The sequence below is a fragment of the Bacillus rossius genome, chromosome 10 (genome assembly GCF_032445375.1).
Source record: "Bacillus rossius redtenbacheri isolate Brsri chromosome 10, Brsri_v3, whole genome shotgun sequence".
NCBI classification, from domain to species: domain Eukaryota; kingdom Metazoa; phylum Arthropoda; class Insecta; order Phasmatodea; family Bacillidae; genus Bacillus; species Bacillus rossius.
The window spans coordinates 35,925,679-35,943,638 of NC_086337.1; the positions used below are offsets into that span (position 1 = coordinate 35,925,679).

At 37.5% G+C, this 17,960-nt stretch overlaps 2 protein-coding genes across 2 annotated transcripts in view; one reads left to right on the forward strand and one right to left on the reverse strand.

The window, feature by feature from the left end:
* Positions 1 to 17,960, reverse strand: part of LOC134535951 (Kv channel-interacting protein 4-like) — a 142,355-nt gene that overhangs the window by 22,466 nt on the left and 101,929 nt on the right. Inside the window, exon 4 of the mRNA XM_063375379.1 lies at positions 13,449 to 13,519. Coding sequence (XP_063231449.1) covers positions 13,449 to 13,519 — 71 coding nt within the window. The remainder of the gene's footprint in view (positions 1 to 13,448; positions 13,520 to 17,960) is intronic.
* Positions 8,400 to 17,960, forward strand: part of LOC134535950 (uncharacterized) — a 326,840-nt gene continuing 317,279 nt past the window's right edge. The window contains exon 1 of the mRNA XM_063375376.1: positions 8,400 to 8,578. The gene's annotated coding sequence lies outside the window, so the exon portion shown is untranslated. The remainder of the gene's footprint in view (positions 8,579 to 17,960) is intronic.

The window sequence follows — 17,960 nt, forward strand, 5'->3', positions numbered from 1 at the left end:
GCCACTTCAGCGAGCATCCCTAATTTAAATGGAACTAATATGTCGGGGGGCTTCGCAGGAGACGGGCGAAAAGGACGCTTGTAGCGGAAAGCTCATGTGGTTTTGTTTCATTTTGAAAAGTAAGGGGGGGGGGATGTTTAAACGCAGAAGGGCGGGAATTGGTGGACAGCGCAAGGAGCTAGGGTAATTAAAGTGAGTGACGCGACCGAGCCCTCTGACGTCAGAGACAACCCAACCCCCCCCCCCCCCCCCCTCCTTTTCCACACTCTAGCGATACATGTACAGTCCGCTCAAAAACACAACAATGAACAGTCGGGGTGTTTGTTCTGCGGAAGTGTCTAATTAAAAATAAAATAAACATTTTAATTATTTCAAATATTAAAATAGTTAAATTTTTTCTCCATGTAAAAATGTTTTAGTTGAGTACCAACATTTTTTTGCAGACTTATTTTACTAGTTTAAATGTATGGATATAAAACCAACTGGTAAATATGTAGTGTACGGATTAGCGCCAAAAAAAAAATCGTACAAATATAAAATAACTTTCATTATATGCTCTTTTACGTCCTCTTTTCATAACCGCCTGCGGAGATAAAAAATTCCAATTACTTTTGGAGATATCGCCGTTCTTATTTTGCAATACAAGCCGTATGTAATCATTCAACAGACGCCATTTTATATTTTGTCGCGTGCGCGTGAATGCCTAAATAACAGAAATTTTCCATTAGGTAAGGTTAGTTACATTATAAATACTTCAAAATAAACGGAAATTAAAAATAATATCAATTAACTTTACTTGTATAGTTTTAAGTATTTATAATGTAACTGACCTGAATAACAAAACAGGACAAAGGTAGATTAGGTCAGGTCAGCTACAGTATAAATACTTTGAAACTGAACGGACATTAAAAATAATAAAAATTAATTTTAATGGTTGTTTAGTTTTAAAGTATTTATAATGTAGCTGACCTGACCTAACAAACCGGGAAAAAGGATGAACAGTAGGAACTCACGTAATTTTCTTTTTACGTGATGTAGTCGTTCAACTACGTCGCGAAAAAAAAAAATCATACTTGTAAACAAGCAACAATAGTGAACGCGGGAAGCCTACGATTCACTCATCCTTCTGGACATACCCGAATACTCACGTTGGCAAGCCTTCTTTCAACAGACGAGAGGCAAACGCCCGATCACAGATCGTGCATCTTCGGTTTTATTTGTTTATTGTAAATAAATATGCAACTCATGAAAACTAATGGTCAATTAGGTTATGTTAGCTACATTATAAATACTTTAAAACATTGTGGATGGTTGATTTGGTTAGGATAGCTACATTAAAAATACTGTGAAATCATGTAAACGGTTTCCTAGCGCTGGATAGCTACATATTAAAACGTTATTTGCTAAGCAACCATAAAATGATTTTACAGTTTTTTTTTAATGTAGCTATACTTACCTAATATAACCAACCATCCACAATGTTTTAAAGTATTTTTAATTACTTCTTGCTAATTTTAAGAAAAGAAGGCTTGCCAACGTGAGTATTCGGGTATGTCCAGAAGGATGAGTGAATCGTAGGCTTCCCGCTCAACGCCGCATCAGTGCACAGCATGAAAATTAAAAAATTCCATATCTCCTAAAGTATTTGGAATTTTTGATCTCCGCCGGGTTTAATGAAAAGAGGAAGTTAAAGAGCACAGAATAAAGGTATTTTTGGAATTTTAAATTTTTTTTTTAACAAATATTGCCCAAATATGAAAATTAAAAAATTCGATATCTCCTAAAGTATTTGGAATTTCTTATCTCCGCAGGAGGTTATGAAAAGAGGACGTAAAAGAGCATATAATGAAAGTTATTTTATATTTGTACGATTTTTTTTGGCGCTAATCCGTACACTACATATTTACCAACCAACTCTTTAATACCATAAAGGTTTTTACAGACGTATTGGTCCATTTTGAATGTGGACTATGGATCTAAAACCAAAAATTTCGAATATTTATTTTTTTCCAAAGATGTATACTCCAATTAAATAAAAATAGTGCAAAAAAGTTAAAACACTAAACATTTTTTTTTATCAAGATAATAACATGCAGGATGACAAATGATTATGACCAAACAATTTACTGGACTTTTTAACATGTGCATTTTAAGGGAGTATAATCCTAATTTTTTTTAAATAAATTAAAAAATAATAATTGTAATTGTATATAAAGTGTTTTATAAATTAAAAACATATTTATTTAATAGTTTTAAGAATTTTTAAAGTCATTTTTTTTATGTCAAAGCTAGCAGGAACTAAGAGCATTTAATCGTGTTGTATACAATTTCGTTTGTATTTAGCCTTTGATATGCATTACCTAATATTTTGTGTATGATTGATAAAGCAATTAAAAATGTATTTTTCCCAAAACCCTGAAAAAAAAAAAAAAAAAAACAGGTTTGTGGGATTGTGGGAGAACCAAAATTTTTCCGTCGCCCGCTTAAATTCACTCCCAGCCTTTTATGTAGCACAACCAGTTTATTTAAAGGCGCGTGCCTCGATTGCTGACTTCACGTTTCGTAGTGGAATGGGAAACTGCAGTTAGCTAACTAGAGGGTGCGGTTCGCAAAACTGTGTGCTACACAATCCTGCACAGCGTATTGGCGACGTTGACGTGGCGATTTTACTGAAGTGGACAATTTATATCTTAATGATACATGGATTAATTAAACTTTGAATGTCTGGGGCCTGCTGTAGCCTACATTCTATTCTCCGTTCACTCTTAGCTGAGTTTTGAAATAAACAAACACCGTCGTATCACTGCGCCGCGTCAGCAAGTGATAGGCTGAATTAATCTTGCGCGCCAAGCACTAGTTGCAACACACACACTTCAGTACAGTCGGTGCTAATAAAATAACGGAGAAGTAATATAACAGGAAGTACCGTAGCACTTTGATCAGCGAGGTGGTTCATTTGCGAAGAAAAAACTATGCACTTTACGCCTAATAGCCGTCTTCACAAAATCATCACAAGTTTTGATAACAGGATACTCACATTTCCTTTTCTTCCCGGGAGTTGTTAATGTCCCAGTGTCCTGTAACTCTCTCCTTGCACGAAGCACACTGCTCTTCGAAACACTCGTAAATTGTTAAACTCGCGATATCGTTCACACGACAATCCGGATATTTGTCTGAAAATATTTTAAAAACATTCAACACAATAGTTTTCTGCGCACTTTTCAAAGGCTTTCCCGTTCTGTGCTTTACAAAACTCGGTCCGGCGTCAGCCATAACAAACCGTGCGCGCGCGAATCCGAAATACAACTGTTGCGCCGGGCATCAACTGTACACTGTACACACGGCGTCTGCTAACATAATTGTAAGTAAATACTTGCTGACACATTAAACTGTATTTGATAACAATTGTGAAACGCTATAATGCTATATAACAATTGTTATAAAAAAATGCAGTGTAAAAAATACTTACAAATACAAATGGTACGTAACCAAGGGATTATTTCTTGCGCACGAATAATGTGCGCGGTGGCCAGCAGCCAATGAAAATGTTTGTTTACAAGAGGCTTTGTTTATTCCAAAACTCAGGTAAGAGTGATCGGATAATAGTCGATATTATTCCTCAGGACTATGAAAAAAATTATATTAGTTTATATGTTATAATATAAAATATATTATAATTAGAGCTTAAGATCATTACTTTGTAAAATATAAAAAAAGAGTTTAGATAATATAAAAAAAATAAAATGATATATTAGGAAATGGCAAAGTAGCATAATTGTTACTTTTCATTATTTAAAAATACATGTGTAAAACATATATATATATGATTTGATCAAAATATTTAGTTTTACTTTACAAGTAGTTAGTGTGTTTTCTATGTTAATCCAGTTCTTTACTTTGATGTAATTACATATACACATATTTATTTATGTGAAGCATAGAAAGTTAGATTTATATTTTGTTTGAATTCGAAATATTCTAAAGAATGAACTGACTGCCAAAATTTTTCCCGAACATAGCTCCGCCTCACACCTGATCCAACAAACATACAACGGCAAATAAAGTCTGTTTCATGTTTTATCTCGAACGAAAGCGAACTTTCTAAATAATTCTTAAAGTGTTCCGATTACGTAGAATGCTCCACAGGGAATGCTAAGTATGCCATTCATGTATTTGCCGACCAAGAGGGAAAATGTACATGATTTTGGGGAGAGAGAAAAGGGTTGGTGGAGGGGGGGGGGGGGGGGTTCAAAACTCGCCACAACTCACGAAATCTTGATTTGATTCAATTTCTTGGACATACGCCATTGCAGTTTTGAACTGTTTATCGTGGAAAAAAAAAATCACGAACGCAAAATAAGTATTAAAATACGAAAACGTAAACCCACAGAAAACTAGCCTAAATCAGCTGATGCTAGGGAAGTAGGTAGAACATATTATATAAAACCCCTGTTTCCAAGAGTCCGATATCAGTCTGTTTGTGCCTGAAACGGGAACAGATGCCAGTTCCCAAAACGTCACAATTGTTTCGTCATACTATGTTCGTTGGTGTTGTCGTCGGTCTTTTCCATAATATCCGTTTATCTTCATTGTCATGTTTGTTTATTAGCTGCGTTGTACGGCATTTTTTTGTCGTCTGTCTGCATTTACTGTTATTGTTGAAACTGCCTCGTAGTTGTCAACCCACCGTTCATCTGTGCTGTTTATATATATATATATATATATATATATATATATATATATATATTCGTGACTAAATCTCCTTCCACGGAATTCTTGTGCTGGCTGATATTTAAGTTTGAATTTGTTTGTCTGTGCTGTCATCGTTGTGTTGTTCATAATACGTATTTAGGTTCATCGCTGGGTTTTATCTGCTTGACATCAGCTGATTTAGGTTTGTTGTCCGTGGGTTTATGTTTTAATTTTTTTAATTTTTTTTTGCGTTCATGAGTATTTTTTTTTCTCCCGCGAATAAACAGTGTGAAACTGCGATGGAGTATGTCCAAGAAATTTGGTTAAATAAATATTCCCCATTGAACGAACCATTTAAATAACGTACTTACGCACTCTTGTGTGAAATATACGGGGGATGAGAGACAAACAGCCCAGTTTGTCCTCTTGCCTATTTGTCCCGCTTCAGCCGGGAGCTCCCTGCGCGAAACAGCGCCATCCATCAGTGGCGACGTTGACAAACAGCCAGAATCCTGCCTTCCTCCAGTCCACGTCGAACGGGGCGGCAGGAAGTTGCAGAGGGAACACATCCCTCCAGTCTTCACGTCGAACGGGGCGGCAGGAAGTTGCAGAGGGAACACATCCCTCCAGTCTTCACGTCGAATTGGGCAACAGGAAGCGGCAGAAGGAACATATCCCTCCAGTCTTCCCGTCGAATTGGGCAACAGGAAGCGGCAGAAAACATATCCCTCCAGTCTTCCCGTCGAATTGGGCAACAGGAAGCGGCAGAAGCAACATATCCCTCCAATCTTCCCGTCGAACGGGGCGGCAGGAAGTTGCAGAGGGAACACATCCCTCCAGTCTTCACGTCGAACGGGGCAACAGGAAGCGGCAGAGGGAACATATCCCTCCAGTCTTCCCGTCGAACGGGGCGGCAGGAAGTTGCAGAGGGAACACATCCCTCCAGTCTTCACGTCGAACGGGGCAACAGGAAGCGGCAGAGGGAACATATCCCTCCAGTCTTCCCGTCGAACGGGGCAACAGGAAGCGGCAGAGGGAACATATCCCTCCAGTCTTCCCGTCGAATTGGGAAACAGGAAGCGGCAGAAGGAACATATCCCTCCTTTCTTCCTGTCGAACGGGGCAGCAGAATGTTGCAGAAAGTTGCAGTTGTCGCGCCCAACCAAACGACAGAAGAGAACGCTTCGTGCTTGTCGTAGGGCGAATACACGCGCGTGTGTGTGTGAGTGTAAAGCTATTTCCGAACACTTACCTTGAAGGGGTAAGTATACTAAATCATTTTTTCCTTTTAATATTTTCGTTGATATAGCCATATTTATTTGTTCATTAAAATATAATTTTTTTACTGAACAAGTTTTTATTTCCATGGTTTCCAATAAATCAAAGGCAAATTTTATGTCAGTACTTGCATGTTCTGTAAGCATGTGGTATACTTATTTTTTTTTGTTTACCGTTTGTATGTAGCCTTCGTCTTCAAGCTCTTTATTTTTAGCATATAATTAATTAAATCAATAACAACTAGGTTTCCCAGAAACCACTGAAACCTGCGTTTTACAGTGTTATGGAAAACAAAACTAATTTATAATGGTTTTTGAATGATATTATAAAAATTAAAGAGGCGCGGGGGTGGAGTTCTAAGAACACTCGCCTTCCACGAAAGCGACCGGGGTTCGATTCCTGATAGCTAAGAACCCAGGATTTTCCGCAAGATGGAAACGAATTTATTGAAGATAATGTGCAAAAAAAAAAAAAAAAAAAAAAACACGAAATATTAGAAGAAAAGTAATTTAAGATATTACCCTTTACCTGAAGCAGTGGTCTAAAACTAATTTTTTTAAAATCAAGTTGTCAATTGTTTCCTTAGCTTAAGTGTTGCGGGCCGTATCGTATCATAGTTGTGATGATACATCATTATTACGATTTTTTTCTCCCACGAATATTCATTTGTTATTATTTTTCAAGATGACAAAGTTTAATTTAAAGCCAATCACTTACATTTAGTTACAATAATGTTTTTTATATTAAAAATATATCCAATGTCTGCATAACATTACCGATACTTTTCTCAAACTAAAAAAAATATTTGATTATAAATTGTAACAAAAAATAATACAAAATAAAGTATTCAGTTTTTACTTTGACATTATTCAGATTTAGGAAGGCGAAACCACGTTAAAAGAAAATTCATTGAACAGTTTTTCTTTTACTGTTTATTTTGTTCAATGTCAATTTTATTGTTGCCTTTTTCTGAATGAAACGAACTTGAGCGAGGTTTTATGAATCAGTTGTATAGGCATACACAAAATTTTTTTTGTACTTTTTCAAAAGATTCTTTGGGACACCATTTGCCAGAAAACAGTTTGTACTACTACAAGAAAAAATACTGAAGGGTTGTACAAAACATTGCTATAGTTATTTTTTTTTATATTTCTCGCGCTTACATGAAAGGTACATAACTTTTAAATTTTGATTGATTTTTATGCATGCATAAATTTTTTTTCAACCATGGTACAAAAACTTTAATAGTCAACAATTTGGCTTATTTTTGCTTTATTATGCATATTAATGTGCGCAGTTAATACTGAAAAGCTATTGAGGGAACGGTTTCACAAATAACTTTTAACTTACGTAGTTACTGGGAAAACAAAAATAATCATTACGTTCGGGAGAGAATCCGAACTCAGTAATACTGCGAAAATTTTATTGTAGCGATACAGTTGATTAAATGTTGAAGTACAAATTAACAATTTTTTTTTTTTAAATTTCGCGTGATTTTTTTCCAGTAGCTACCATTTTAAAAAAAAAGTTTGCAGTGAGCAATAGACAGTGAGCAGTCACAGACGTATACGCTGTCATACTCGTACTTGTGAAGGTTGTCAGTCAACAACAATGCCCCCCAAAACATTGAAACATTGCCCACGAAAAAAAAAAAAAAATGGCGGGCCTTAAGCGTACAGCGAGCCGCTTGACAGATGACCACTAGCCAAAAGAATCCTTGAAAATTGTATTTTAGACATATTACCTATGGAGCGTTGTTAGAGCTAATGTGAGTTAGTGGAATACCCAGGTGAGGGCGTACGGGAAGCCTACGATTCACTCGTCCTTCTGGAAATACCCGAATACTCACGTTGGCAAGCCTTCTTTCAACAGACGAGAGAGCCATACGACCGATCGTGCATCTTCGGTTTTTTTTTGTTCATTGTAAATAAATATACAACTCATGATAACTTATGGTCAAATAGGTTAGGTTAGCTACATTATAAATACTTTAAAACATTGTGGACGGTTGATTTGGTTAGGATAGCTACATTAAAGATACTGTGAAATCATGTAAACTGTTTCCCCCAAATAAATACACCTGTTGTGGTACGGAAAACAAAAAGCGAGCATGAACTTCGGGGAACTTCGGGTTTGGCTCTCTCGTCTGTGAAAAGAAGGTTTGCCAACGTGAGTATTCGGGTATGTCCAGAAGGACGAGTGAATCGTAGGCTTCCCGAGGGCGTACACATATGCCAGCGGGTGTTACCGCTTCAACGCCGGTTCTGTGTCGCGCGTTCCGATATTGCCCCCCTCCCCCCCACCAACACCCACCAACTCAATCCCCTTCCCACGACACGTGTGTCCAGTGGTGTCTAGCAGAAGTTGTGTCCAGTGGTGTCTAGCAGAAGTTGTGTTCAGTTTAACGCGCGCTTTCGTGTGGGATGTACTAGCTGCCACGGGGGAGGTTCTTTGAATCGTTGGTGAATTATTCACCGATGAAGGTTGGAAATAGACCCATAACTGCGTGTGGGATTTGGAGTGCTCGGAGCACAGGAATGGAAGTTTAAAGAAGTGATTCGAGACATTTGTTAAGTGCTGACTCGGTGGAAAAGAAGAAAAATTCTGGGTAAGTAGCAAAACAAAAATTACATTTGTTAGTACGTGTTAAATATAGCATTAAAATTTTTAATTTGATACTTATTTGTAAACTAGTTAATCAAGTGTGTAAATACGTAGGCACGTATTTATGTCTATACATAAGTAATATAGTTACGTACTTAAATAGATTCGAATTATTCGATTTTGCCATGGTAACTCCCCTTCGTTCAAAATGTAATCTGCTGATTTATCTCGCACTGTTTTGGCATACGTAGTGCCCCGATGTGCATTTTTTTTTTTTTAATTTGAAGTGCTTCTCAGCGTGTTTCATATAATACATATGTTTTCATAAATTATGCCCGTCTCGCAGTCATGCCGTATGTTAATCTCTCTCTTGAAACATAATTTACCCAATATTGTCTTAGTCTCTGTAATTTATAGCGGCGTTTGAGTTGGGTACCAAAGTCATCGTGAAACAGCTGGGGTGAACTCGAGACGTGACGCTTCCACGCGCGTATTACCATCCCGTCTCCAACGCTCCGTGGACGATGGGAATCCTTCTTTTCACAGACGAAAGAGCCAAACGCCCGAACGTGCATCTTCGGTTTTTTTTTGACGCGACAACGTCTAATAAATCGATGAACGCCGGCTGCACGCACGAAAAAGTGCCCCGTTACGCAAATTGACCCGTTACGCGATGTCCCGTTACGCTCATTGTACGCTTGCGCCGCATCTATCTATCTTCCACTCGATTGGCCTATGAATCTACTATTATATTAAATAGGTTAAAGCGGGCTTTTCAAAAGTAGCTTTTAAACTTAGTACTTTAACTAAACTATCATTTCATCAATGTTTTGTTATGACGTTGTCACGTTAAACTATCGTCCGTAAACCGACTTTACAGACAACCATTTTTTTTGTTTATTGTAAATAAATATGGCGGTGTTGATAAAAGGATACTAATGGTCAATTATGTTAGGTTAGCTGCATTATAAATACTTTAAAACAGTGTGGACAGTTGATTTGGTTAGGATAGCTACATTAAAGATACTGAAAGAAAGCATCAACTTCGGGTTTTGGCTCTCTCGCCTGTGAAAAGAAGGCTTCCCGTGGACGATGCCTTTTAAAGTCTGTGTACGAACGAAACTCACTGACGCGTGTGCGGCAACTGTTTCCTAACGGAGCCCCACGTGATCCAACGGCTAAATGGCCTCTCACCGCTAACATTGCAAGCTCAGCCCAGGGTCATCAGGACTGATTTATTGCGCGAAGCTATAGCGTGCTGCGATTATAACGACATTATCGGAAATTTCTCTCTCTCTCCCCCTCCGGAAAATGCAGTCGTGAGTTAATCGGTCCTAAATCGCTGGGGAGGTCGGAATTATATCCCCTGCGATATCGATGACGTCATACCGGCACCATATTTACGTAGAAACGCAAGAGCGCAAGGAAGCTAAACGCATATAACGTAAGAATATCACGGTCTTTTTTTAAAACTGCAGAAAATAATTTTTTTTCTCGGGATTTTTCCTGATAATAAATGTTTCTTTTTTTTCGAAATGTTAAAAAGTTATCAATAGTTTGGTTTAAAATTATAATTTTTTTCTCCTGTGAAAACGTGTTAGGGTTATAAAAGGAAAATTGTAGTCTTCTGTGTAAATGGCGTCGACATCTACAAAAGTTACGGAACACCACTTCAAATAATTGAAGTAGAAACGCAAGGTAAACGGAAGACGTTGAAAGGTGGCCGACGCTGGCTTTGCGTTTTTGCGTCTTACATAATTTATAAAGGAGTGTTGAAAACGACTTTTTTTTTTTTTTTTTTTTTTTTACTTTTACGTGTTGCTTCTCTTGCATTTTTGCGTTTCTGACGTACATAGTTTAAAACCCCTAATTTTACGACCATGGAACTTGTGTAATTATTTCGATATTAAAGCAGCATTAAACAAAATAAATACGACCCAGTTTGTTTAAAACTGTTTTCTTCAGTACTTGTAATAGGGTCTGCGAATGACAAACTAGTCTGATGCTTAAAAAAAGCTTTAAAATGGGGATGTGTGTTTTAGTTACGGTAAAAAGTTAGGGGGTTGGGTGTGTTCATTATTTTGGTGATAGTTGAGTTTAAAGTTAATTCCTTACTGGTGATGTGTTTTAATCATCTTTTTTCAAGCCCCCGCCTACCTGGGCACACATACGGTGTGCAGGGCTTCAGGAAATACCACGCGATTTTAAAAATATTCAAGATATCCGAGTAGGGTCTGTTTACGAAAAGCATTTTAGGGTTGACAAGTAGTTTTCTTTCCGGATTAAGATTTTAAACTGTGTTTTTAGAAGAGTTAAAATGGCTAAAAGGTGTTTTTTTTTTTCAGATTTATTTTTAGGCATAAAAAAAACAGGTACATATACCTGAAAGCACTTACAGGACTTGCATTACACCTCCTTATCTTCATTTTCCCGCCATTATCATTTTGCCGTCACCGCTCAAATTTCATATGCACGACGATACACGACTGCGCGCCAGTTCAGAGCCTTTAGAGGCGATACCGCGCTAGAAGCACCAGCGATCGTCGCACTTATCATCCCGCCTCGGTAACACACATGCACCCCTGAGTAGGCTGGGCCACTTAACAACATCCACTTACACAATGACATTTTTACGAATCTTTCTCGCGAGTTCTTTTTCAAGCTGTCAAACAACTTCTGACATTCGCCTTTATAGAGTTCCTGTTTATTTTTCTGACCAGTTGCTAACCAAAGTGACTTCAACTTCAGAACATGTACCCCCCCCCCCCCCCCCCCTCTTTTCCCATAGACTAATTCCTCCGTGGTTTTAACGATTGTGAATGGGTTTGGAAGGGTTTGCACCCACGCCGTGTGATGTTGCCTTTTGAAACAGAGTTCATGTTATAAACTGAACTGACGTGAACATGTTTCAGTTGAAGGTTTAGTAGTTTCAGTCTTAAAGGTGTTCACTCTGGGGTGATCAAATAAAAGAGCACCGGGGAAGGGGGGAGGGGGTAGCGGTAATAACCCAAACACGCATTCTTAGTTTCAACAGGTTTTAGACCATAAAAAATTTCTATCCTTTCATTTACAAACTTTATCTTTGTTAAGCATAGCATATACATTACAGAACTTCCCTTGCAGCTACAGATATTTTACCATGTGAAATCACTGGCTTTTAGTTCACTGTAAAATTGGTAAATTTGTACATTTACATGACTACAAAATAGTGTTCGCTGTAATACTGGGTTCGGATTCTTAACCAGGAATTTGTGCTTGGTTTTGTCCCAGTACTTCCAATAGTTAAAGTTATTTGTAAACCGTTCCCTTAATATATTTCCAGTATTAACTGCGCACATAATAAGCATGGCATAACAAAATCAAGTCAAACTGTAGAATATTTGATTATCTTTTTCACGGTTTAAAAAAATTGTGCTTGAATGAACATCAATCAAAAAATAAAATTATGCGTCAATTCTCGTAAAAATAACCAGTGCCACGTGGTTTGCAAATTTACGATATCTTTCTTGTAGTATTACAGTCTCTTTCTTGGCACCTGGTTTCTAAAAGATTCTTTGGTAAAAGTAAAGATAATTTTTTCTGTGTACTAAATTTGTCTTAAGGAATGTCCACATACAGTTTTTAATTATCTCTGTAAAGTCTTAATGTGTGATGGATGCTTTAACGAAGGAATTTTTTTTTTAAATATGAACGATAAAATAATGTTATGATATGAAATCTGTTGAATACAATATGGCGTCAAAGGGTCATCATCATTCTAGCGATAGTAGAGTATGTCCATAAAATAATGTCCCGGTTATATTTTAATAGTATCAACTGTAAGCGTTGAAGAGTGTTGGTTCAAGCTTTGAATATATATACTGTATAGAAGTCGCGAGTGGATAGGATTTACTCTACGTTTTTCAGAAGCGTATAATGAGCAGCTTGGGAACTTCACCGCTGCAGTGCGCTGCCGTAACGCCCTGTATCGTCTTAGTTGTTATTTATACGTTAGAGCGCAGCGCTGTCGCCCGCTGTCATTCCCCGCACCCCTCATCCATCATTCACTGCAGCTCAACGTCGTTCTGGGGAAGGGGGAAGGGGTGTTTGAAGAGTTAGACACTTGTCCGCTAGGGACCACCACAAGTCGCTGCCCCAGAGATGGAGGCGATTGCGACGGTGAATTAACCAACTACCTCAAAACCGTATTAGAATTTTTAACCTGGGCTGGCGACTTCTATACAGTATATATATTCAAATGTTCAACTGACATAACTCCATGCGATTTTTTTTCCTTTGGAGCTTTACATAAGATCGTGTCTACGTTCCGTCGCTACCTCATAATTTTGCTACAGTTGAGACACAGAATTGAGGAGGCTATTGCTTCCATTACTGCGGAAGGGTGGGAAGAATTGGAATTTAGGTTGGATGTGTGCCGTATAATTAAAGGTGCACGTATTAAACACTTGTAAAAAAAAACCTATGTTAGTTTACCTTCAATTTGATGCAGATTTGTTATTAAAGGTCTAAATAAAATTGTTGTAATATAACATGGACATTTTTATGGACATCCTGTATATCGTCTCGTTGGTATCGAAGTCACGTGAGACGGGCGAGATACTGTGAAATGGAGCAGCTACGGAACGCGTGTGCGGGAGGCAACGGGAGTACCCCGAGAAAATTTACGAACTCGTGTCAACGTTCACTACAATATCCCTACTCGAGATTTAAAAAAAAATTCTCTGTCTTACCCCAATGGAACTCTACAAAAATATCACGTCTTGAAAATAAGTATAGAAAACCACTAGCAACAAGAGCCAGTACGATACAGCTCTGAAACTTTATTAAACTAGGTACGCTAAAAATAGAAAATATCTACGCTACTTCAGGCTTACCTCGAAGCTTATTTTACCCGTCTGCTTGTGTTTGATTGTGTTGAACACGTAGTGGGCGTACTGGCTGGCGTCTGAAACAAAGGAAAAGAACCACGTGAGCGAGTCTTTCAATACTCGTCTAACATCTAACCACGGTAACGAGCAAATTCACGTGTTCTCATGTTAGAAATACACTTAAAATACGAAACCCGGACACGAAATTGGACTTCGAATTCTTAAAAAAAAAAATTGGTTGTCTGTAAAGTCGGTTTACGGACGATAGTTTAACGTGACAACGTCATAACAAAACATTGATGAAATCATTGCATACTTTTATGAATAAATTTGAATAATTTTTATTGAATAATCACTATTTTGTATAGATACAAAGAAGGAGTGAAATGTTCTACTATTGATATTTTTACTTTTATTTGCACTCATTAATTCAAATATGTGTATTACTTTAACGAAGAGATTATTTTAACTATAACTTTTATACATGTTTGCTATTTAACTTCTTCCAATCTGTGTTATTCTGTTAAGGATAGGACGATGCTAGGAAAAGTAGGAAACGAATGGGAGTGTTTCAAGTTTAATGTGCCTCGATAAAGTCAAATCGATGGTTGTTTCAATCGAGTGGAAGAGAGGTAGATGCGGTGCAAGCGTACAATGAGCGTAACGGGACACAGCGTAGCGGGACAATGTGCGTAACGGGACACTTTTTCGTGCGTGCAGCCAGCGTTCATCGATTTATTAGACGTTGTCACGTCAATAATGCCGAGCATGATAAATATACGAAAATTGCATTCTCAACTAAATTTCTGGACGCGAATCACGTGGTTCCACACCCGCCGCTAGAATTCGTTGCTCAAGCAGCTACGTCAACTATCGAATCATTCAATTTGCAGATCGTAAATTTTAACTATATAATGAAATGGCTCCGATGAAAACGAAAAAAAAACTTAGAAAAAAAAAAGATACTAAACCCCGGATTTGAACCTGTTTTTCAAAAATAAATTTTATTAAAATACTGCCCATCCTAACAGTCAATTCTATAAAGTTTCTACACACGTTAGATGGCTATAAACTATAACAATGTATTATAGGATGGTCGTACTATTGTGAAGTTTTATTTTTTAATACCTATGCGAATCCATGAACATTAATTTGCTAGTAAATGTAATTAATTACATTTTATTTTAAGTAAAAATAAAGCATGAAGAAATCTAATGGACGAGCTGTGTAATTACATAATAAGTAAAAGTAAAGGATACAGGCCTGCATAGTATTAAATAATCAATCCATTGGATGGAGCTATGAATTTAATAATATTGTAACAATACAAATAAAATGCATTAATATGTATTTGTTTGAAGCACAATTTGTAAAACTAGTAAACTGTTATTGAAAAAGTAAAAAAAAAAAGTTTTTCCAGTAACGAAGTTTGTACTATGTCAAAAATTACGCCCTATGCTTATCAACCACTCATTATACCTCTGCGCCATATGGAACAGTGTAACGCTAGATTCCTTAAATTTGTTAAAACTTGGGATTACTTTTTATTATGACTATTTTAGTTTACCAGATATATTCCAGGGTAGTTGCACTATCATGAAGTTTCATTTGGTACACCAATACGTTCAGAGATAAAAAAAAATCTTGTCACCCTTATTTGCCTTTTTTTTAAATATAAAATTTACTGCCTAACCGTCAAAAGCCATTAAGAAGTAGGACACATTTTAATTTTCCATTTAAAAAAATTAAAACCAAATAATATTACGTTATGGTCTTAAAGATTTGGTGGGGCATGTACACTTTAAACTAAAAATTTCAGTGGATACGTTAACAAACCCTTCCGAAATGCATGTTATTCACGCTTTGCGTTTGTCGATTTTCTGCAGTGATGGACATCGCGGCGACAGGCTATATCGGCTGTTTCTCTCTCTCTCTCTCTCTCTCTCTCTCTCTCTCCCCCCCCCCCTTTTTTTTCACCGAGTTCTCGCACCCTCACGTGATCGATGACAGGAAGCCTTCTTTTCACAGACAAGAGAGCCAAAACCCGAAGTTCCCCGAAGTTCATACTAGCTTCTTTTTTTTTTTTTTTCCGTATCTTTAATGTAGCTATCCTAACCAAATCAACCGTCCACGTTGTTTTAAAGTATTTATAATGTAGCTAACCTAACCTAATTGACCATTAATATCCGTTTATCAACACATTTACAATGAACAAAAAAAAAAACCCGAAGATACACGATCGGGGGTTTGGCTCTCTCGTCCGTGAAAAGAAGGCTTCCCATCGATGACGTCCTGTCCTGAGGGGAAGGCCGTAAGGTTCATTCGACCACCGACTGATCCCCCCAACACTTCCAAAATTCCACAGCTCGCTCCTGCGACCTCTAGGTCGGGACAGTGACAGTAATATAAACCACCACTTATATAGAATCTTTACGTGAAACTCCATCTGAGAGTCAGGAATTGTCAGGAAACCGCATGCTGTGATGTTGTTAAAGTCAGTTTTTTTTTGACGTGACAACGTGTAATAAATCGATGAACGCCGGCTGCACGCACGAAAAAGGATAACTCATTGTCCCGTTACGCTCATTGTACGCTCGCGCCGCATCTATCTCTCTTCCACTCGATTGGAACAACCATCGATTTGACTTTTTCGAGGCACATTAAACTTGAAACACTCCCATTCGTTTCCTACTTTTCCTATCATCATCCTATCCTTAACAGAATAACACAGATTGGAAGAAGTTAAATAGCAAACATGTATAAAAGTTATATTTAAAATAATATGTTCGTTTAAGTAATAAACATATTTGAATTAATGAGTGCAAATAAAAGTAAATTTATCAATTAAATTGTAGATTTCATTTCACCCCTTCTTTGTATCCATACAAAATAGTGATAATTCAATAAAAATGATTCAATTTTATTCATAAAATTATGCAATAATTTCATCAATGTTTCGTTATGACGTTGTCACGTTAAACTATCGCCCGTAAACCGACTTTACAGACAACCAATTTTTTTTTACCTCACCCCCCCCCCCCTCCCATATGGTCGCTCTCCAAAACACTGCGGAAATGGTGTTTGACCACGACAGATGAAAGCAAGTGTGAATTAGAATCTCAGTCGTTGAAACGGCAACTTACATAAAATTAAGTTCATTTTAACCTGTTTCCACGATGCAAATAACCAGCCATCTGATGAAAATAAAAGCTTTACTCGGTTATCATTTAATCATGCAGACGTGGCCACCCCTTATTTTTGAATGTCCCTCATTCATTTTGTTTACGATCAGCTAGGGGTACGAAAACTTACCCTCCCGGGTAAAGAAAAAAAGATAATAAAGAACCAATTTTTGCAAGAATTTCAACACTTTCATATTAAGTATTTATGTAACTGAACTAAACACAACCAACTTCTCGTTGAGTTACGATTACCTAGACGTATTAAAAACCTTGCATCTAGGCAATAAAATAACGAAAGAAATATTGCAAATATTTAATTTGTGTGCCAAACATAACCTTACCTAACTAACTTTTTGTTTTACTTGAACAACAACAACAACAACTACTACTACAAAAGAAAAATAAAGATGCACCAACGTAGATTATTATTTGGGCATCTGACTCGGGGTAAGTGAACGTCAGGTTTATCGTGGAGGATTTAACGCAGCGCTTCACAGCGGAGAAATAAACAAAAACAATCTCTTAGCAGCAGCCAACAGCTTAAAAAAAAAAAAAAAGTCATCTCTTCCGTCCCGGAAAAAACACCCGACGGCTCTTAGCTGGAGTGTGCCCCGGTTGTGGAGAGGGGGAGGGGGGGGGAGGAGGGGGGGGGGGAAATTTCTCGATGATCCTCGAAGATGGAGGCTGATGATGACAAATAGTTCCCTTACTTCGCGTCGTGCAGCGAGTGGGGACAAACTGCCGCCGTGTTACAAAGTGACGTTTAGATGCGAACGACACAAAAAAAAAAAATAGTGAGAGATTCTTTCAGTACTCGTCAGTTATGTGTAAACACCTAACCTCGATGAAGAGCAAATTTATATGTTCTCATGTTGCCAATCAACTTATAATACGAAACTCGGACACGAAATTCAACGCAGAATTCTTTAAAAATGATGCCGAGCGCGGTAAATGTACGAAAATTTGCATTCTCAACTACATTTCGTGACGCGAATCAAACGTAGTTCCCGCTACCTACCGCTAGAGTTCACTACCGGAGAAGCTACGCCGACTATAGAATCATTCCATTTGCATAACGAAAATTTAAATTATATAATAAAACGGCTCCGATAAAAAAACGAAAAAAAAAAAGACTTGAAGAAGTACTAAACCCTGGATTTGGACCTAATTTCCGACAAGGAATTTTATTAAAATACTGCCCAACAGGTCAAAATTTATCAAACAGTTAATGCTATAAAGTTTCCCATTGGTTTTTTTTTTAATTTGGTTCGCGCCATACGCCACAGATGGTCGGACCGTCGTTACACATTACCGTTCCATGCAACTTCCGTCACGT